At 41.0% G+C, this 22,700-nt stretch overlaps 1 protein-coding gene across 11 annotated transcripts in view; it reads right to left on the bottom strand.

The window, feature by feature from the left end:
• RASGRF2 (Ras protein specific guanine nucleotide releasing factor 2) overlaps positions 1-22,700 on the bottom strand; it is a 271,385-nt gene that overhangs the window by 167,620 nt on the left and 81,065 nt on the right. For 10 of the 11 annotated variants that reach the window (XR_015168014.1, XR_015168016.1, XR_015168015.1 and 7 more), the window contains exons 3-4: positions 3,368-3,515; positions 1,044-1,133 (exon numbers count right to left, since the gene is read on the bottom strand). Coding sequence is in view for 5 of the 11 variants with exons in the window: in XM_086412804.1 (XP_086268930.1) it covers positions 1,044-1,133; positions 3,368-3,515 (238 nt within the window). In the remaining 6 variants the exon portion in view is untranslated. The remainder of the gene's footprint in view (positions 1-1,043; positions 1,134-3,367; positions 3,516-22,700) is intronic. The other variant, XM_086412805.1, reaches the window with a different exon arrangement.

The raw sequence follows: 22,700 nt of genomic DNA, 5'->3' as shown, positions 1-22,700 counted from the left end.
ACTGACTCAATGGACAAGTGTGAGTGAACTCCGGGAGTTGGTGATGGACAGGGAGGCCTGGCGTGCTGCGATTCATGAGGTCGCAAAGAGTTGGACACGACTGAGCAACTGAACTGAACTGAACTGAACAGCATTCATCTTGTTACAATGACATAAACCAAATTTAATTTAAAGATTTTCAAATTCTAAGAGAGGAATGTTTTTATTTTGCTTTGTTATTTCTTGAAATCTGAAAACAGTGCAACTTAGTCCTAAGGAGCTTTTCTATTTCAAATTCTGAGCAATATTTAAAGCTTTATTGCAACTGAAGGGGAATAATTACCTAACATAGGAAAATAGGAATAAGAAAAAAAGAAGAAGAAATAAAATTCTGTAACTGTGCACCTTTTAACATAATATTAACACAGCTGAATCAGTGCATTTACACAGGACAACTAAGACTGTGGAGTTCAAAACCGAGATGACTTAAATCAAACACAGTAGACTAGAGAGAGTGCCAGGGTCTGGTTAATTTCAGAAGTTGTATAGTTGTGACAGTAAGATGGAAGGAGTTGCTGATTATGTGGATGTTAAACAAGAAAGAAACAACAATAAAGCAGAAACCTGAGCAGATGTATTGATTCACTCAGTTTTCTCACATGCTCAAAAAAATAAACTTCTCTAAATAAACACTGAAGACTAAAGCTAAAAGAAACATTTTTGAAGTGTAATTTAAAAAATACTCCCTAAAATATAAAAGTAGCACAAACACCAGAAAATTCAGCAGCACTTAAATAACCCAAACGGAGAATACCACTGTCTTAATGTCCACCGTCAGCATCCTTCTCACAGAATCCACAAATGGATTCCCAGAACTGGAAAGAAATTTCAAGCCAAAGCTTTTCCAGAGAAGTAACCATGTGTGATAATTTTGAAGCAGAAGTCAGGAAGCCATTGGGAGAGAAACACCAAGATTGTTCTTAGCTCAGAGTCAGGGTGGCAAAGACATCACTACAGAAAGACAACTGGTCCCCACCACACTCGCCCAAAGCTGGAAACCCTACCTTTTTTATCTTCTTGATGTCTGGATCCTCATCTTCTTGATTGCTTTGGTAAGGTCTCATTCGTTCCTTTGTTTTATTAAGAGCGATAATCTGTAACACAAAATTGGTCCATTTCATGACTTGGGAAACACTAGGCTAAAGCCATATATCACAGGAAGTTACGCTTACAAGGTAACTTATAAGATCCTCAGGAAACAGTCACTTTTCAGGCACATTATCTTCGTTTGATGCTAAGGCAGGGGAAGCCTGAACTTTACCCCAAACTTGTCTTATTATGCTGCTAACAAAAGTGCTTATAAGAAGTGACTGTGGAGAGTGTGAATGGGGGCCTGGGTTACAGAAACGTGAGTCCGAAACTAGACCCTGACTGCCAGCGATGACCAGACCAAGGCCTTCTCAGCATCTCAGTGGTGTGTCAGGCATCTCATCAATGGCAGCTTCCTGTAAAGCCCTCTGATCTCCAAATGCAGTGACACTCAGCTCCAAGCTCATGCTTTCTATACAGCAGAGTCACAGATCTCCTAGGGAAAATGGTAACTGCAAAGGGAACTCCAGAGCCCAGGGGCTCGGCCAAGCCAGTCAAGAAAACACAAAAAGGCAAAAAGAATGGAAACCACCTGGGGGATCTCTTTATAGCCTCAGCTCATTTTTGTGACTCAAAACCAGGTAGCCTCAGAACCACACTTAGCAATGAAATTCCTTGGACAGAGAATCTCTATCACTCAACTGCAGGCTCCTGAAAACTTAAGGACTGATTCAGATTTTACCAACAAGCAAACACTTAAAACGCTGAGATCATAGTTGCCCACTCAGACTTGTCTTTACATTTTGTCCCCATTACCAAACTCTCTCCTCTGCCATTTTTCTGGCAGGGAAGTGGGCAAATAAAAGGAGTAGGAAATAAATTATGGCTCCTGTCAAGCAACCACACAAGACAGACCTGCTACTGACAGTTTGTGGCTGCAATATATATTCAGACTAAAAAAGAACATAGTGAAGGCAGATAAGCACACACAAATAAATATTGGGGAACACTGCTTGGTGCTGAGTTTCTCTCATGGAGTAAATGCCAACCTCTTTCACTTAGCAGACAAGCATCTGCTCTAGCTAACTGTGGCGAAGACAGAACACAATAATTTTGTTTTAAATTACAGTGCCTGATATAGTCTTTTAAAATGCAGGTTTGTTATGTTTTTTGTTGTTGTTTTCACTATCTCAGATTTCAGGGTTGGATCGGGATGTTAACAACACTAATGATATGGTGGACAGTCTGCAACTTTTCATCCTCAGAGAAGCAATCAGATCCCAATGGGAACATCAGCTTAAACCCTGCTCTGTCTGCTGGAGGTGAGGTACACGGGCAGCAGGAGGTGAAAACCCTCTCAGAATTTGCAGAGTAAGTCTCAAAAGAAGATGTGAGGAAATGAAGAAGAAAATGTTGAATGACAGAGAAACAAGAAATTACCCAGATTGAGGAGCCTGCGGTTTGTTTCTATCAACAAAGTTACAGTCAGCAGTAGGTTTCATTCTGTCCTGTTCTTTTCTTTGAAGCTAAGAGGACACTATTGCACCACTGGTCAGAAAGAGTGGAAAAACTGCACTTTCTACATTCCTCTGCAATTCTTCAGGTATTGCTCACTTCCCACAAGGGATGACAGGACAACAAGGGGAGGTACACTCAGGTTTCTGTATACAGATGGAGGCACCTTGGGGAGGAGGGAGGACCCACAGACACCGCAACGGCTGCCGTCTCCACGACCACCTGAGTCAATCTCACTCTATGGGGGTGCAAAGCCCGAGGAGTTCACAGTGAGGGTAGGGCAGGGAGGGAGGCAGGAATTCCAGCTTCAGGAAACAAATGCACCCTAGCATATGTCACATACTTTAACCCAAATGAGTTTTTCAAAATTCTATAGAGGAGAAGGTTGGACTCTTTGGACTGAGAAAAAAAGCAAAGACTTTCTGACTTCATGTCTGGACCTTCTTTAGTTGTCATTCAGACTTTTACACTGAATCTATGACAGGTTCACAATAATCATGACTATGAATCCATCTGAAAACAGATAAATACTGTAGTCAATTCTTGGATATTTGAGCAAATGAATGACATCAGGAGCACACATAATGTAAAGCTGCATATTATCCTGATATTTTACTGTACATATTTACCTAATCCTAACTTAGAAAATATATTCATTTCTCATGTACCTGTGATGGCAGAGGACTAAGTTTGGGATCAAAATTTTGCCCCTATAGGCTTTAAGTAACCATAAGGAGATGACAATAAACATGAAACAATGAGGAGTCTATCAACTAGGAAATACCTCTGATTTAAGCCTTTCGATTTCTGTGTCTTGATCTTCAAGTTGATGCCGGAGTTGGTTAGCTGCAATTTTTTCTGTCTCTACGATCTGAACTAGATGAATGTACTTCTGCATTAATACTTCCCTCTCAATCAAAATGTCTGCATAACTTAAGAGAAAATTACAGTTAGTCATTGAGATATTATTCTACTACAGTTTCATATAGAACAGCATACTCTATGTTTATTTTAAAAGAAGCCATAGAGTTTAACTACCTCTATGTAAACATTAACGTTTGACTTACATTTGGTATACTTTAACTATGTAGACTTTGAATCATCACCTTTTTACATAACCTTTAGTAGAGTTGATTTTACAATGGCAGCAACTCACAACTTTGTCATATAAATGAGAAAGATGCAAAACAAATCTATTATTTTATAAAGAAAATAGTGGAACTTCTTTAATAAAAACTGAAGTCTTTGAATTGATGGAACATATTTAAAGTATTTCACGGGGTAAGGCACCAGCCAATCAGAATAAACCAACTACCAAGCAGAATGAATGCAGGAACCATCAGAAGAGGCCCTGGCTGCAGAGAACCCCGATGACTGTACCACCAGCCTGGCTCTCTTCAGGATTATGCGACCTCTGAATTCACGCTTCCCAAAACCATTAGAGGCAAAAACTTTATTCTAAAAACAAGTGTAGATTCTTGGGCCCTGACATCATCAGCTTAACTTGTTTCCACTACTTTGGCCAAGTGTGAAAAGCAAGACATTCTCTCTTAGATTTTTTATTGATCTCTGTGGCACCCAGATTTTTGCTTCCAGAGCTTCTTGTGCTATTTAGGGTGGTAAAATGTTTGTTTATCCATTCCCATAATCTTTTCCATATGATGTGATAACAGTAATAAATAATAACTATTTACTGAGCATGTAGGATGTATCACCGGAGAAGGCAATGGCACCCCACTCCAGTACTCTTGCCTGGAAAATCCCATGGATGGAGGAGCCTGGTAGGCTGCAGACCATGGGGTCACTAAGAGTCGGACATGACTGAGCAACTTCACTTTCACTTTTCACTTTCATGCATTGGAGAAGGAAATGGCAACCCACTCCAGTGTTCTTGCCTGGAGAATCCCAGGGACGGCGGAGCCTGGTGGGCGGCCGTCTATGGGGTCGCACAGAGTCGGACACGACTGAAGCGACTTAGCAGCAATAGCAGCAGCAGGATGTATCACATATATTCTCTTCCTCCCAGCAACCCCAAGAGACAGACTTTATCACTTCAATTGTACAGAGAAAGAATCTGATCCTCACACCTAATAGGTGGCAGGGCTGGGATTCAAATCAAGGTCTGTCTGACCCCAAGCTCATGATCTTAACCACAAGATAAACTGTCTCTCTAATGAGAAACAGCACACTGGATATAAACAAGAATATAATAACAGATAAGTTTTGAGCTATCTGTCCCCTTGATATATCTTCTACCCCACTACCTCTTCTTTGAGAACCTGGGCTGTGGCAGTCCTGTTTATACCACAAAATCTGCCCTCATGACCACATGGCACTGGTCTAAAAAGAGATAACTGGCCCAAGCTAAACCAAGCTGGATTATTTCTCTTTGGAATCTGGGAGTGTGCCTCTGACTTATTTGCTTGAACTGAGATGATATAAACTTGGAAACTCAGATCACTATTATTATCAGCCACATTTGGCCACACCCATGCCAAAACAAAGATAGAAAAGAATAAGCAGATGTTCAGAAAAACCTTTGGCTCTTTAGTTTCTGGTCCCAGACCCTCATGATATCTGAATATAATTTTACCCTTGGGTTTGGTGAGATCCTATTGCAGTTTCCACGTAATAAATTCTCTTTCTAGCCTACACTAGTTTGAAATAGATTTTTGTTGCCGCTGCTGCTAAGTCGCTTCAGTCGTGTCCGACTCTGTGCGACCCCATAGATGGCAGCCCACCAGGCTCCCCCGTCCCTGGGATTCTCCAGGCAAGAACATTGGAGTGGGTTGCCATTTCCTTCTCCAATGCATGAAAGTGAAAAGTGAAAGGGAAGTCGCTCAGTCATGTCCGACTCTTAGCGACCCCATGGACTGCACCCTACCAAGCTCCTCCATCCATGGGATTTTCCAGGCAAGAGTGCTGGAGTGGGGTGCCATTACTTGGAACTAAAAGAGTCTTAAGACAATTCTAAAAATCACAATTTTAGTTCAGTTATCTCAACCTTCTCAGCACTTACATCATGTGTGCCATTAGTGTTAGAAAAAAAAAAAAAAAGCATAGTGTCAGCAATATTTTAAGTCACTTGTTCTAAGAAATTACCCTAAGAGAAGGAAGAAAGGCTGTGTAAGTGTAAACGGGAAAAGGGGGAAAGGAGAAAAAAAAGGCACGGTCCTCAAAGAAATATGCTTTAGGGTACTTTAAAAGGAGGATGTAATAATAGCGCATGAGAAAATTACTTATTATAATAAAAACTCTACCCTTTCTCACCAGTTTTATTAGAAATATGCCAAATTTATTACAAACATGTTAGATCAGTGTTAGGCAGCAAAAGAGTATTTTATTTTCTTCTATAAAAAGAAAAAGTCCAGACCAGTATGTAGAGCTGAATTCATGCAGACTTATCATTGATATATCTGCCTCCCTTCATTTCCAAGGTCCTGCTGAAATGCTAGGAAAACTGGTTTTTGTTTAAAGAAGGAAACCATAACAGCATTATAAAACAGGAAAATATGTCATCAACAGACCAGAAGTTTTATGAAATTCCATGAAGAGGAAAACCAAGAAGAATCAGAACGGTGGGAAAATCAGAGCAAGGAAACCACACAGGCAGACCCCTTGCACAGGCATGGTTCCCACCAAGAGTGGCCAGAGAAGCTCCAAGTCCAGAATCAACAAAGGACAGGAGACGGCAAGGGAAGGATCATCAGGGTCTTTCATTAAACAAGAGCCTTCAGAACATCTGGAAGTTAGGTTCCTCCTCTTCCCATTTTACAAGATAAAGAAAGAAAAGGTCCAACAGGCAAGAATGACATGCTCTCAAGTCAGCCGAAGATCTGCTCTCTGTAGAAAGCAGGCCGCCTTCCCAAAGAAGGCTCCTCATGAAGGGGTTAGACTCAGGGAGCAGAGCTTGGCTTTATATCACATCCACTGCAGACACAAGACAGAGAGCAAAAGGGAAAGGGAGAGGGACTAGGAGTGAAATACACTGTGTGACTTTTCTGTCGGGTAACAAATTACCACAAATACAGTGGTTTAAACAGCACATACATATTATCTCATAGATTCTGTGGGTCAGTGTAGCTGGATCCTCAACTCAGAGTCTCCCAAGGTTGCTATCAAGGTGTCAGCCCAGGTGCCTTCTGTTCTAGAGGCGTGAATGAGAGAAGCCACACTCACGTTCACTCAGGCTGTTGGAAAAAGGGATTTTCTTGCAGCTACAGAACTCAGGCAGTTTGCGTCTTCAAGACCAGCCGGAGAGCATCTCTGACCTCAGGGGTGGGCTTCTACCCCCACCTCCCTCATTTGATTAAGTCAGGCCACTGAGGAAAAGCTCCTTTTTAATTAACTCAAAATCAACTGATTTAGGACCTTAATTAACCTGCAAAATCCCTTTTCCTTTGCCATAGAATGTAATCTAGAAGCCACTATTCACTCATGTTTGCTATATACTAGTTGCTGGTAGCAAGTCACAGGTGCCACCCAAGCACACTAAAGGGGGTGGAACCTGACAAGGGAGAGTCCCAGCCAAACTTGCTGCCATTGCCCACATACCTGAAAACGAAGCCTGCACAACCACACAAGGCACAGACAGACCCTTGTTCACAGTCACAGCATTAAGCCCAGGCCAGCTGCCTATAGTAACCCTCAAGATCCTGCATTTAGAAACAAAGATCACTAGACACTTGAGAAAATTAATCCCTAAGAAAAGTAGTAGGCGGCACGCAAGATGACCCCTAGTGATGGAACAGATCACAGCAAAAGTGATGGGATGGCACTTCCAAGATCAGTGTACAAGGAGACTCTGGATTCCATCTTATTATTGGCCTTCTCTTATCTTGCCAGTTTGTGCTGGCCACTGCCATGTCGTGAGCTGCTACATGGAGAGGTCCACACAGACAGAAACTGAGAGAGGCCTCAGCCAACAGCTGATGAGAAACTGAGGCTTTCGTCCAACAACTGGCAAGGAAGTGAATCCAACCAACAATCATGTGAGTGAGTACCTTTTGAACCTGCTGATGTGACTGCAGACCTGGCTGACACCAGGATTGCTGCCTTGCGTCCTCAGGGCAGACGCATCCAGCAAAACCATACCTAGATTCCCGAGCCACAGACACTGCTGGGGACTGTAAGTTGTTTATTGTTTGTTTTTTTGTTTTTGTTTTTTTGTAAATGATGCATTTATTGTGATTATTCTTGTTTAATTTTTTTTTTTTCATTTTCACCAAGAAGTTTATTGTTTTAAGCATTGGGGAGTAAACTGTCAAGCGGCAAGAGTTAATAAGTAAAGCCTCAAATGAACAAACAGAAGAGATACTAGGGAAACAAGACTAATCAGGCTACAGAGATTTATTATCTTCAGAGAGATATGGAAGGATAGTAAAGCCATAAAACAAAAAGCGGCTGGAAAAGAAGTGATCAGATAAAAGGAAGAGTTCTTGGAAACAAAAACAATTATTGAAAATTTTCAGGTCAATGAATGTGCTAACCAATAAACCAGACATGGCTAAAATCTAAGCTGGGTGGTGGCAGAGATAAAGAACACTGAACAAAAATACAAAGAGATTAAAAATAGGAAAGAAAATTTGAGCAGCCTGGAGTACAGATCCAAGAAGTCTAAAAACTATCTTATGGGAGTTTCAGAAGGAAAAAAAAACACAGACTGTGATGGGGAGAAAATAATCAAGAAATTCAAGAAACCTTCCTTGAACTGAACACGGTACAGTTCAAATAGAAAGGCTAATCCAAATGCCAGAGAGAACAAATTTAAAAAATGTCATACCCTCTCACACCCTTGTAAAATATCAGAGCTCTAAGGATAGAGAAAAATTATGAAATCTTCCAAAGAGAAACCATAGGTTAGCTAAAGAAAGTGAGGATCAAGCAGATGCGTTCCTCCTCAGTAACCTAGGGAGTTAGATCACAATAGAGAATTGAACACCAGCCTTGATAGTTGGTACGTAACATTTGTATAACCATGATGCAAATGCCCCTCACTGTTTTTTAATTTTCAGAACCAACAGTGGTTTAATTAAATTTATAGAACAGAAGGTAAATGTTTAAAAAAGTTTATAAACAGAGAATAAATAATAGTGAAAGTAATAAAACCTCAGGGTTAGAAGAGAGAAAAGAACAATAAAAACATATTAAATGTCTCAAATTATGTATCTTGCATAGCAGAGAGTCAATACACACTGTCCAAAGTTGGTAAATTAACAGAGGCTTAATGATATGATTTTAAGATATAAAGTCAACCATTGTGAGTAACACAAACAGAGGGGACAGAGGAAGGAGAGGTAAGAGATTTGTAAGAGTCTTAAAGTCTTCATCTTTACAACAGGGAGCCAATAATATTGCTTAAAATTATTGAGTCAAGAAATAGATAAAAGGACGTCATAGAAAATAATATATGTATGAATAATAAATACAGAAAAAAGGTGCTACTACTTAACCATATAAATAAAAATTGTTTCTTTCACAAGGGCTTCCCTTGTGGCTCAGCTGGTAAAGAATGTGCCTGCAATGAGGGAGACCTGGGTTTGATCCCTGGATTGGGAAGATCCCTTGGAGAATGGAAAGGCTACCTAGCTTGGAGAATTCCATGGATTATATAATCCACAGGGTCACAAAGAGTCAGACATGACTGCACAACTTTCACTTTTAAAAACTGTTTATCAAATGTATCAAGAGTTTCAGTAAACAATGCTACTCAGCGCCAGCAAAGATATGTTACAACGGCTACACTACTGGAGTGAACTATGTCACAATATGTATCAAGATACACTAAAAAGGTCATACACATCCTCGGTCATTGTAATTACACTTCCAATAATCTAACCCAAGGAAAATAAACAGAGGTTTGCACAAAGATGTACAAAGAAACAAGATGTGCATTCATTAATTATCTTAATGACTATAAGAAAGTGCAAACAATCTAAATGTACATGTATATAATATGGAAGTGATTAAACAAGCAATAGTAGATCTACACAGTGGAATGATACATGCCATTTACAATCATATTTTAAAAGAACAGTAACATAATGAAGACATATCCAAGACTTACTAATAAGTGAACAACAACAATAACAAAAACTCCAGGAGACAAAAATAAACATGTTTTGTGCATGCACATAAGTTCAGTTGCAGAGAGAGAAAATTATGTATATCACAGATATAAGGGTTGGGAAGGAGGGGTGACCAAGAGGGAATGATAGGCACTCCAAATACAAAGAGCAGTGTTCTTTCACTAGTAAAATTATGGGTAATTTTTAATTAACTTCTTTTGTGCTTTTCTGTATTTTCCCAGCACCTCTATAATTTTAAGTGGAAACCCCACATACACCAATCCTAATGACAGATATTTATTCTGTGAGACAGGATTATGTAATGTTTATTTCCTTTTAATATGTCCCTATGACTTCAAATTCATTCTTTCATCCAATGTTTATTGACCGGTATGTACCCAGAAACTGTTCAAAGCACTGGAGACAGGAGTAAACAAAGCAGAAAAAAAAAAAAAAAAAAAAAAACCTGTGCTCTTGTGAAGTTTACACTGTAGTACAGAGCAAAAAAAAAAAGGTCTTAATGACCCAGATAACCATGATAATGTGGTCACTTACCTAGAGCCAGACATCCTGGAGTGTGAAGTCAGGTAGGTCTTAGGAAGCATCACTATAAACAAAGCTATTGGAGGTGATGGAATTCCAGCTGAGCTATTCCAAATCCTAAACAATGATGCTGTGAAAGTGCTGCACTCAACACGTCAGCAAATTTGGAAAACTCAGCACTGGCCACAGGACTGGAAAGAGTCAGTTTTCATTCCAATCCCAAAGAAGGGAAATGCCAAAGAATGTTCAAACTGCCATATAATTGTGCCCATGCCAGTAAGGTTTTTCTCAAAATTCTTCAAGCTAGGCTTCAGCAGTATGTGAACCTAGAACTTCCACACGGACAAGCTGGATTTAGAAAAGACAGAGGAACCAGAGATCAAATTGCCAACATTCTCTGGATAAGCAAAGGAATTCCAGAAAAATATCTACTGCTGCTTCATCAACTATGTTAAAGCCTTTGACAGTATGGATCACAACAAACTGTGGAAAATTCTTAGAAGAGGTGGGAATACCACACAACCTTATCTGTCTACTGAGAAACCTGTATATGGGTCAAGAAGCAACAGTTAGAACTGGACATGGAACAATGACTGGTTCAAAATTGGGAAAGGACTGCATCAAAGCTGTATATTTTCCTCCTGCTTATTTAACTTATATGCAGAGTACATCATGCAAAAAAGCAAAGAGGAACTAAGAAGCCTCTTGATGAGGGTGAAAGAGCAGAGTGAAAAAGCTGGCTTAAAACTCAACATTCAAAAACCTAAGATCATGGCATCCAGTCCATCATTTTATGGCAAATAGAAGGGGAAAAGCAGAAGCAGTAACAGATTTTATTTTCTGTGGCTCCAAAATCATTGTGGATGGTGACTGCAGCCATGAAATTAAAAGATGCTTGATCCTTGGAAAGAAAGTAATGACAAACCTAGACAGCATATTAAAAAGCAGAGATATCACTTTGCTGACAATGGTCCATATAGTCAATGCTATGGTCCTTCCAGTAGTAATGTATGGATACGAGAGTTGGAGCATAAAGAAGGTTGAGCACCAAAGAATTGATGCCTTCGAATTGTGGTGTTGGAGAAGATTCTTGAGAGTCCCTTGGACTGCAAAGAGATCAAATTAGTCAGTCTTAAAGGAACTCCACCCTGAATAGTCATTGGAAGGACTGATGCTGAAGCTGAAGCTCTAATACTTTGGCCACCTGATGCAAGGAGCCAACTCCCTGGAAAAGATCCTGATGCTGGGAAAAACTGAAGGAAAAAGGAGAAGGGAGTGGCAGAGGAAGAGATGGTTAGATAGCATCACTGACTCAGTGGACATAAATCTGAGCAAATTCCATGAGACAGTGAAGGACAGGTGTGCTGCAGTCCATGGGGTCGCAAAGAGTCAGGCACAACTTAGCGACTGAACAACAACAACACAGCAAAAGACATTAATATAAGAAAAATCTGTAGTGTGCTGTTGCTGTTTCGTCCTTCTCCAGGGGATGTTCACAACCCAGGGATCAAACCCATGTCTCCTGCATTGGCAGGTGGATTCTTTATCACTAAGGCATCTGGGAAGCCCAAGCAGTATGCTACTGGTGATCATTCCTTAAAGGAAAAAAACAGAGGAGTAGGAAAGGAAATGGGGGAGACGGGGTTACCATTTTAACCAGGGTATGAGAGAGGCTCTTTACTGAGAAGCCAGCACTGGAGTAATGAATGATCTGAGAAGACAGCCTTGTGGCCAGCTCAGGGGGAGCCTGACAGGCAGAGGAAACAGCAAGTGCAAAAGCCCTGTGGTGGGAGTGGGTCTGACCTGTATGGGAATGGCGAAGTGGCCGGTTTACTAGGGGGCATACATGAGAGGCAGAAGAGGGGACAGGATTTTAATGCATGTAGGGTTCTAGAGACCAATCTAAAGTCTCGGTTTTCACCCTGTATGAGATGCAGAACTTTAATCAGAGGCATGGCAAGATCTGACTTCTTTACAGGATCACACTGGATGCTGTGATACGAAAGGACAGAGCTGAGGGGGTGGAGTATAAAGAAGAAAAGGAAACCAGTGGAATTTCCACAATAATCCAGGAAAAGTGTTAAAGACTAGTCCATGCTAGATGATCATCTAGACGATCATGTAGCATGGGACCTGGCACAAAACAGTCATTCAAATGAAATCATTGTCAAATGAAAAAAAAGTCACTTAAAATGATTTGTTTTGCACAGTTTATTCTTTTTACAAAATAATTTGCTTTTCTCATAATTTTCAAGTCATTTGAAGTATTTCATTGGGTCTCCCTAGTTTACTCTTATGGGGATATTGTCCCACCTTAAAAATCATAGTTTTTTTTTTATGTACCCCACTAGTAAAATAAAAAATGTACTACAGACCGGGTCAAATCATTGAAGACACATGCACGGCTTCCCTTTAGTGTAAGGGTTTTCAGAGCACTGCTATTTCTCTTCTACTATATTATCAATACATGTTTTGTCTGATTAAATTTTCTGGTTACTAGATAATGCTCAGGTTTAAGTGTTTCAGTCTAAACTATTCATTACTTCTGTTTTGCAATTTATTCACATATTAGTTTTTGTTATTCAGTTTAAGATTCCTTGAGAAAAAACGGTTCCTCACTGCCAAAGGAAATAATAAAATTAAGCCATATAAATGAACATGATGAAAACCAAACTAAGCTGTTGAGTACCAACAGATGGCAAGTCTGAGAAATATATATGGGAGTAAAATATTCTTGGGTAATATGTATAATCAAAACCACTACTCCATGCAAGAGAGAAGAAATATTCCAGTAGAATCCTGAAGAGTTCAGAGATAAGGCACAGTATAAAATCACAGGCCTTAAAATTATCAGGAAGGAATTTTACTTGGGCCAGAACCTTATCTGAGTTATTCTGCCCTGTCTTTTCTTTTCCTTCAGCTGCTCCAAGTCTTAGTTGTGGCAGGGTCTTTAAGTTGAGGCACGTGGGATCTAGTTTCCTGATCAGGGACTGAACCTTGGCCCCCTGCACTGGGAGCGCAGAGTCTTAGCCCCTGCACCACCAGGGAAGTCCTTTATCCTAGCTATTTTGATTGAAGATATATTTGCTAATGAGAGAGAGAGATGTGTCTAATACGCTGCGGCTGCTGCTAAGTCGCTTCAGTCGTGTCCAACTCTGTGCGACCCATAGACGGCAGCCCACCAGGCTTTCCCGTCCCTGGGATTCTCCAGGCAAGAACACTGGAGTGGGTTGCCATTTCTAATACGCTAGACAATTATAATTACAATTAGCATATATATCTAGCATATCAGAGAAAGGGAGAGAACTACAGTAAAACCCAAACTAAAAAGCTGTATAATGGGTAACTGAAGAAACAGTTTCACTAGCTCCAGGGTTATGCTAAATTTTATTGAGAAAACTTTGGAATCAGCATTCAGAGGCATCGTGGAGTCTTTGGGAACTGGAGAAATCCAGTTCAGGATGACAGCATTGTGGTTCCCAGCTAAACAATGTTTGAGCACAGGCAGCAGCACTCTTATCTAAGCAAGACCAGGCCTTCAGGCATCATTACAGCCACCTTAACATTGCTACCCTCCATTTTTCTGGCTCTCAACTGCTCTTACATCAATAGGTCCACTCCACTAGCTTATCAATATTTTCCAGGTATCACATCAGTGTTAGAGGTTCTAACACTAATTTACTCCCACTAATCTCTTTTTTTCTACAAACAGGCTCTTCTTTCCTACACTGTCCCCTTTACAATAAGTGGAAACTCAAGCATCTCTGTTAGGAGAGATCAAAAAAAGAAATAAAATTTAAGGACTAAGGATGTCAGAGTTGGACTATAAAGAAAGCTGAGTGCCGAAGAATTGATGCTTTAGAACTGTGGTATTGAAGAAGACTCTTGAGAGTCCCTTGGACTGCAAGGAGATCCAACCAGTCCATCCTGAAGGAGACCAGTCCTGAATATTCACCGGAAGGGACTGATGCTGAAGCTGAAATTCCAATACTTTGGCCACCTAATTCGAAGAACTGACTCACTAGAAAAGACCCTGATGCTGGGAAAGATTGAAGGCAGGAGGAGAAGGGGGTGACAGAGGATGAGCTGGTTGGATGGCATCACTGACTCAATGGCCATGAGTTTGAGTAAGCTCCGGGAGTTGGTGATGGACAGGGAAGCCTGGTGTGCTGCAGTCCATGAGGTCGCAAAGAGTCAGACAGGACTGAGCGACTGAACTGAAAGCTCCCTCTTTTAAACACTGCTTTCTTTTCAGTTCACAGTTGTAGTTCATTACTTACAACATCTGATTAACTTTGGGACATGTGAAAAGTTGTCACTAATCTTTTCTAAAGCACAATTAAACATAAAAAAATGAGCAAAACATTGTTATAAGGAAGTATAACAGAAAGCCAATAATGGTAAAGTTATTACTTTGACAGAAAGAAATGTTAAGGAATGCTTCTAAAACTAAATACATTTTATAGTATAGTAGTATATTTAAAAAGTGAGGAACATGTTTTATATCACAATTGATACTGATGACCCTTTCCTAACACTGAGACTTTTCTTTCTTTACAAATATGCATAAATAAGTATTGGTAGAATTCTCTTTATGATCACCAAAAATTCTTGAGCCAAAGTATATATCTAACTATATTCATTAAACACAAATGAATTAAAGGTGTTTATAAATTTTCATGTTTAATTTCTACTATGAGGACTCTGAACAAAATAGCAATGGAAACAGGTGTTGGTGGGACTGTGGAGAAACTGGAACCCTCATACACTGCTAGTGGGAATGGAAAATAGTGTATCCATGGGGGAACAGTCTGGCAGTTCCTTGAAAAGCTACACATAGAGATGCTACACGAGCCAATAATTCTTGCCTTGTGCTAAGTTGCTCAGTCATGTCCAACTCTTTGTGACCCTATAAACTGTAGCCCTCAGGCTCCTCTGTCCATGGGATTCTCCAGGCAAGAATACTGGAATGGGTTACCATGCCCTCCTCCAGGGAATCTTCCCAACCCAGGGATTGAATGCGTGTCAAACCCGTGTCTCTCATATCTCCTGTGTTGGCAGCTGGGTTCTTTACCACTAGTGCCATCTGAGACCTGAAAACATAAATCCACACAAAATCTAGTACACAAAGATTCACAGTGGCACTGTTCATAACAGCAAAAAGAGGAAACAACCCAAATGTCCACCAATTAATGAATGAACAAAAAGCAGTATAGTCACACAATGGAATAGTATTCAGCCATAAAAAGGGTGGAGGGCTGATTATGCTACAGCATGAATGAACCTTGATAACTTTATGTTAAGTGAAAGAAAGTGAAGTCACTCAGTCGTGTCCGACTCTTTGCGACCCCATGGACTGTAGCCTATCAAGCTCCTCCGTCCACGGAATTCTCCAGGCAAGAGTACTGGAGTGGATTGCCATTTCCTTCTCCAGGGGATCTTCCTGGCCCAGGAATCGAACCCAGGTCTCCCGCATTGCAGGCAGACGCTTTACCGTCTGAGCCACCAGGGACAGAGACAAATGCATTTATATGAAATGTCCAGAATTCACAAATCCATAGAGACAGCAAGTAGATCAGTGGTTGGCTAGAGCTAGGGAAATCAGGGAATAGGGAGTAACTGCTAATTGATGGGGTTTTTTTCTTGAGTGTTGAAAATGTTCTGGAATTAGGTAGTGGTGATGGTTGCATAACTTTGTGAATATACCAGAAATCACTAAATCACAATCTTTAAAATGGTACATTTTTATGGTATGTGAATTACATCTAAATTTTTAAAATAATACTACTTTGTAAAAAGCAATGGAATGACTTCTCCCCAAAACCAGTATTTTCACTGCATGATAAATCAAAAAATTTTACGTCAAAAATGCCATAGATTTAAGTACAAGATAAAAAATGACATGGGCTTACAACAAATATGAAAAATAGAAAATATCTCTGTTACACAAAGAGCTCACAAACAAACTGATAAGAAAAACACCAATTGGAAAAATGGGGAATGGATATGAGATAGTAATTCATATAGGTAGTAGAGACAAATATTAACAATAGCAAAAAATAGTCTCACCAATAATCAAGGAAATACTCATTACACAAGATACTATTCTCTACCCATCAATATAATAAAGATTAAAAAAAATGATTCCAGCTTTCTCATGCCCTAGCAGAGGGAGATTAAACTGGTACCCACATTTCTGAAAAGCAACTTGGCCCTGTGCCAAGAGCAGGGATAAGAGATGAGCAGGACACGTTTGCATTGAAGGAATTCAAGCTGACAGGGAGAAGCAGAGAAACAAATCAATGCAATAATCTCATAGAGGCTCAGAGATAAATAAGAAGTTACAGTAGGGGCTGAAAGAAGGGAATGGTCAGCACTTCCCTGAGCTGGAGAAAGAGGATCCAGGAAGATGGTGCAGATGACTGAGAGCTGAGCCTGAAAGACGAGCTGGAGTTACTCAGGCTGGAGGGACACCCCAGCACATCAGAATTCCTGAGCTCAGGACATGGGAGGTGGCGGTGGTGTGGTGTGGGATGGCATGAGAAGCTCACAAAGGTTAGCTCAGAGGGTCCTTGCTTGACTGGCTCACTGCATCCCAGAACTTGCTAGGGAGGGAATAAACATCAGTTGAATGAATGAATTTTTTTTTCCTTAAAAGCAGCACGGGGGACCATCATACTATTCTCCTGACCCTTGTATCTGTTTAAATTTTTATATTATAAGAAAATTGACTTTAATAACTAAAATTACTCAAGGGCACCCTGGAATTCTTCTAGAAGATCAGATGTTTTCTTCAGAAAGGGTATTCTGGTAATCGTGTGGAGGACAGATCAGAATGATACACATTTGGAAGGGAGACCTCTTGCAGAAAACTATGAGTTTAGTTTTAGGCTTACTGAGTATCAGTCTATCTATACACACACATGCAAATACGTAGGAAAAAAAAAAAAAGAACAAATTGTGACCAGTAAGTACCTCTGAGGACATAAGTAGGCTTGGAGAATGTTGGGGGAGAGGGGAAGGATATGAGTGGAAACTAGAACTTTTTACCCTCTGCACTTGTGCATTGTTTAAATTTTCTTTTTGGAGAATTTGCATTTATAGGTATTATTTGTGTAATTCAAAAATAAGTACTAAATACAAAATGGCAAGTTGAAGTTACATAAGGAGGGAAAAGCTCTGGAAAGTCATGTTGACCCAGGTGACACAGCTTCAGTGGGGGAGAGACAGAAACCCACCCCCAGAGGCTGGAAAGAGCAGGAGTGTGTACAAAGAAAGAACAAACAAATCATTTCTCCAAGAAACCTGGCTGCACTTTCAAGAGTGGTCAGCAGCTAGAGGAGGATTTAGGGACAAGGCAAAGGGTTTCTGGTTTTTAGGTGGGAGACAAATATTTAAGAAAAACCAAAGAACACAAGAGAAAAGTCATGTTGAGCAGGATAAAGGGAGAGAGGAGGCTCAGGGAAACCCATTGGAACTGTAAGAGAGAAATGAATCAATTATCCAGCAAGAAAATCAGAGGGAAGAAGCCAATGGTAGAGATCTTCCTTGAACCAGAGAGGTTCTCTGGAGGCGGCCCCCTGCAGAGGGTGAGCCCACGTGCACATGAGGACCCGCTCTGTGAGTGGAGACTCAAGGTCGCACTGCGGTGTCAGCTGACACTTAAGGAAGGAGACAAGACAAGCATCTGAGGCAAACACTCTGTGAGGAAAAGGAAAGATAACTGACGGGTAGGAGGATTAACAAAGGGCTGCAAATAAGACAATCCAAGCCTAATTTTTCTCCACAGAAAACAATTTCTACTATCCAACCAAGCAAATCTTTCAGTCCACAAACACGACTCCTTTTCTTTTGTGTTGCACTCTTCAAACTCTAAGGGGAAAAGTACTGAAGTCTCTTTCATTGTGGCAGATGTGGAGGCAAAGGCCTGACAGACCTTCTTGGTAAAGAAAGACAAAATCGCAAACACACAAAATCCACATCTTCAGCTTTTTAACAGTGGCAGTCTTGCTGTTACAAAAAGAATACAAAATATGCCCTTGGGATTGCTCTAGGCTGTATAACATTACCATACGTTTCTGATTTCCTAGTCTTGTGGCTTTGCTGTGATACATAAAACATTTTCAGCTTTTCTGTGTAATCACGCTTCTGACTTGTGAAGGACTTCCCCATGCTCAATCTACAAAGTGCTAATTTTATGGGGATGACAGGATACATACAGTGGCCTTCAGTGTTGGACAGATTTTGTATTATACACTTTGCTCCAAAGTAAGCCTCTAGCCAGGTAAAAAGAATAAGGTTACAGGCATTAGGTGTTTGGTGCAATTACCATGGGGGTGTGTGTGTGTGTGTGTGTTTTAGAGGGAGAGGTGAAGAGATAGAGAATATGAACGAGGCTGCCTCAGGCACAGACCCAAGAAGCTGGATTACAGCTTTCTTTAGTGGACAAGAAGACAAGGTTTAACTGAAAACCTTAACTGGAGGATTAAGTTTCTCCACTCATCAAGTTCACAACTGACTTCAGGGTGAAGGAAAGGGCTGTGGCAAGCCCCAGCCAAACAAAACGCGACGTGAGCTTTATGGGACCGAGTCACATGCCCAGTTCCTTTTTCTCTTGCAAATACCTTCCCCATGAAGGAAAATCTAAGAGCCACCTGCCACAGGCACACACAAAAGGGAGGAAAGAGCACCGAAGGTGTTAAGTTTTAGCTGGAGAAGTTGGAGGCAAAGCGGGCAACAGATAGCAGGACCGTCTCAAACACTGAGAGCATAAGCAAGAGCTCTGCAGGTGAGCAAAGCCACACACACCCCACGGCGTGCGACATCAGGCACCACGTTTTCCATGGCTCTGATGTTTCACAAGCCCTCCCCTGACCTCAGACCCGGTAGAAACCCAGAGCCAGCTCTCCCCTCAGGACATACCTTGACTTCTCTAGGAGCCCCTGATGCTCATTCTCCCATACCTGACATACCAGTGGGCAAGGAGACCCACCAGTATTGCCCGGTTCCCTACTCCCCCTTCCAGACACTCATACACCACAGTTCCCTGCAGAAGCCCTTCCTGGCCAGCACTTGTCATCCTGCCCCACAGTCCTCCTCTCAGTCATCATATGCCCTCTCAGAGAGTGACACCATCCAAGCTAGGGATCCAAGAGACATGTTAGATGCCACCCTGGTCCAACACTGTCCTTTTCCAGGTGGGCACAAGATCCTTTGAAGTCTACCCTCTACAACTCTGAAATACTTTCCACCTACCTCTTTCCCCAACTGCCATCAACCAGGTCCTTCAGGTCTTATGCTTAGATCAGAATGAGAAAAGCTTTGGTACCTCTGGTTCAACTGGATCCTCTTCCAAGACATGACTACCTTCTAACTTCCGAGGTTCCATTTGCTCAGGGCTCCAGCAGATGAAACTCAGAGGAAAAAGAGCTGTGGACATTATCATGTCAGCCAATGAGCCCTTAAAGACCCACAATCAATTGGATCAATGCTTTTAATTGTCATAATGGCTACCATAAAGAAGACTGAGTGCTGAAGAATTGATGCTTTTGAACTGTGGTGTTGGAGAAGACTCTTGAGAGTCCCTGGGACTGCAAGGAGATCAAAGCAGTCAATCCTAAAGGAAATCAATCCTGAATATTCATTGGAAGGACTGATGTTGAAGCTGAAACTCCAATACTTTGGCCACCTGATGTGAAGAGTTGACTCATTAGAAAAGACCCTGATGCTGGGAAAGATTGAGGGCAGGAGGAGAAGGGGACAGCAGAGGATGAGTTGGTTGGATGGCATCACCGACTCAACGGACATGAGTCTGAGCAAGGTCCAGGAGCTGGTGAAGGACAGGGAAGCCTGGCGTGCGGCAGTCCATGGCTTGCAAAGAGTCAGATACAACTGAGAGACTGAACAACAACCACAACAATGCCTACAACCAAATCAACCATGGTGGACAGATATGGCCAAGAGAACAAAGAAATATCAAGTTACTGGAAATGTCCAAAGCTCCATATCTAAATAGCAAACCATTTCTAGAACAAATACAGACTTCATTACTATTAAAATACTCTGGCTTCACCTCATCTCAACAGAAACAAGACTAAGCCTTGCTATTGTTAGGGGAAGCACATTGATTGAAACAGCCCACCCTGGCCAGGCACCATAGTAACCATTTGCATGAGTTGTTTTACGATAGGAGATCCTGATAAGGAATACGGAACTAATAAGCCACCAAAAACCAGAAGAGTTTGGGAAAAGTCGAAAGGAGACACTGCGTGTCCATCCACTCCCCAGAATCCCTCTCGCTAGCATCCATCTTGGCTGAGCGATGCGTGTGCCACCAGGAAAGACTCTGAATTAGAAAGATTGGCCACAAAGAACTAAATAGACATTTCTCCAAAGAAGACATACAGATGGCTAACAAACACATGAAAAGATGCTCAACATCACTCATTATCAGAGAAATGCAAATCAAAACCACTATGAGGTACCATTTCACACCAGTCAGAATGGCTGCGATCCAAAAGTCTACAAATAATAAATGCTGGAGAGGGTGTGGAGAAAAGGGAACCCTCTTACACTGTTGGTGGGAATGCAAACTAGTACAGCCACTATGGAGAACAGTATGGAGATTCCTTAAAAAACTGGAAATAGAACTGCCTTATGATCCAGCAATCCCACTGCTGGGCATACACACTGAGGAAACCAGAAGGGAAAGAGACACGTGTACCCCAATGTTCATCGCAGCACTGTTTATAATAGCCAGGACATGGAAGCAACCTAGATGTCCATCAGCAGAGGAATGGATAAGAAAGCTGTGGTACATATACACAATGGAGTATTACTCAGCCATTAAAAAGAATACATTTGAATCAGTTCTAATGAGGTGGATGAAACTGGAGCCTATTATACAGAGTGAAGTAAGCCAGAAGGAAAAACATAAATACAGTATACTAACGCATATATATGGAATTTAGAAAGATGGAAACAATAACCCTGTGTACGAGACAGCAAAAGAGACACTGATGTATAGAATAGTCTTATGGACTCTGTGGGAGAGGGAGAGGGTGGGAAGATTCGGGAGAATGACATTGAAACATGTAAAATATCATGTAAGAAATGAGTTGCCAGTCCAGGTTCGATACACGATACTGGATGCTTGGGGCTAGTGCACTGGGACGACCCAGAGGGATGGTATGGGGAGGGAGGAGGGAAGAGGGTTCAGGATGGGGAACACATGTATACCTGTGGCGGATTCATTTTGATATTTGGCAAAACTAACACAATTATGTAAAGTTTAAAAATAAAATAAAATTTAAAAAAAAAAAGAAAGATTGGCCAAAGACCACCCGGAAACTAATCCCATCACCATAAAACCTGACATTGTGAGCCACGTGGCAGAGCAGTTCTCCTGGGTTCCCTTACCCTACTGCTCTCCACCCGGGTGCCCTTCCCAATAAAATCTCTTGCTTTGTCAGGACATGTGTCTCCTCTGACAATTCTTTTCCAAGTGTTAGACAAGAGCCTGCTCTTGGGGCCCTGTAGGGGGGCCTCCCCCTTCCTACAACGCTATCACCTTCCTGTGAACCAAAGCCAGTAATACATAATGAAATGATATTTTAAATGTGCCAATTTCTAGAAATGTAATAGCAACCAACTTTGAGCAAAACTGTAAAACAAGCTTCCTGGACAAGGTCAAAGCTTCAAAATGAGAATATCAATTTCCAAAAAGATATCTTCCTGGGCCAGATCTAAGGAAGAAAACAAGCAACTGAACATACCAGGAAACGACCTAAAGATCCTCTGAAAGCAAATCAAGTCGATGCAGCTCGGAGGTACAAAAGCCAGCCTCAAAAATGTGATTCTCATGACACCCCAAAGATAGAACACCCAGGCCAGTACTGATAAACACCCCAGGAAAAGAGGAGCAGTGATCAAGAGAAGGATTCTGAGCAGTCCCTGTTTCTGTGTAGTACCTACAGAAGGATCTATAGCTCAGAAAAGAACTAGTCTCAGGCTAAAATACTCATCAGTTCATCAAAAGCTCATACTTAAAAAGAGGGATCAATAAAACCATAATTATTGAGCATCTGCTATTAAAAAGGCAGTAATACCAAAGTAATGCCATCAGGCTGTCCTCTAAAGGTGAAATGTTTAGTTAGCAACCAGTTGTTTAATTAGCACAATTTCAAGCAAAAAGGGCTGACAAATTCTTTCTCTGCATCAGCCTCATTAACTTTCTGGCTCTGCTCATTTACAAACAAAGTCAGGATGAATTTCACAGACCCAAGTTTACACCAAAAACTTGACTTAATGAAATGTAAATGAAAAAGTTATTATCTTCTATGATTTAGAAAGCAAAAATTTAAGAAGCATCTCAATACAAAAAGTCAAATACAAGAACAGGTGTAAAACAGTCAAATTAAAAGGAAGTCATCAAACAATGGAGTCCTGGACCTCAAATCAAAGGAAAAGCAAATCTAATAGACCAAAAGTCAGAACACCAAAAAAAAA

The sequence above is a fragment of the Bos grunniens genome, chromosome 7, assembly GCF_055505025.1.
Source record: "Bos grunniens cultivar Pamir isolate PY7600 chromosome 7, Bosgru_T2T1.0, whole genome shotgun sequence".
Taxonomy (NCBI): Eukaryota; Metazoa; Chordata; class Mammalia; order Artiodactyla; family Bovidae; genus Bos; species Bos grunniens.
The sequence above is the reverse complement of the archived record's forward strand: the minus strand, read 5'-3'. Positions and strand labels throughout refer to the sequence as shown.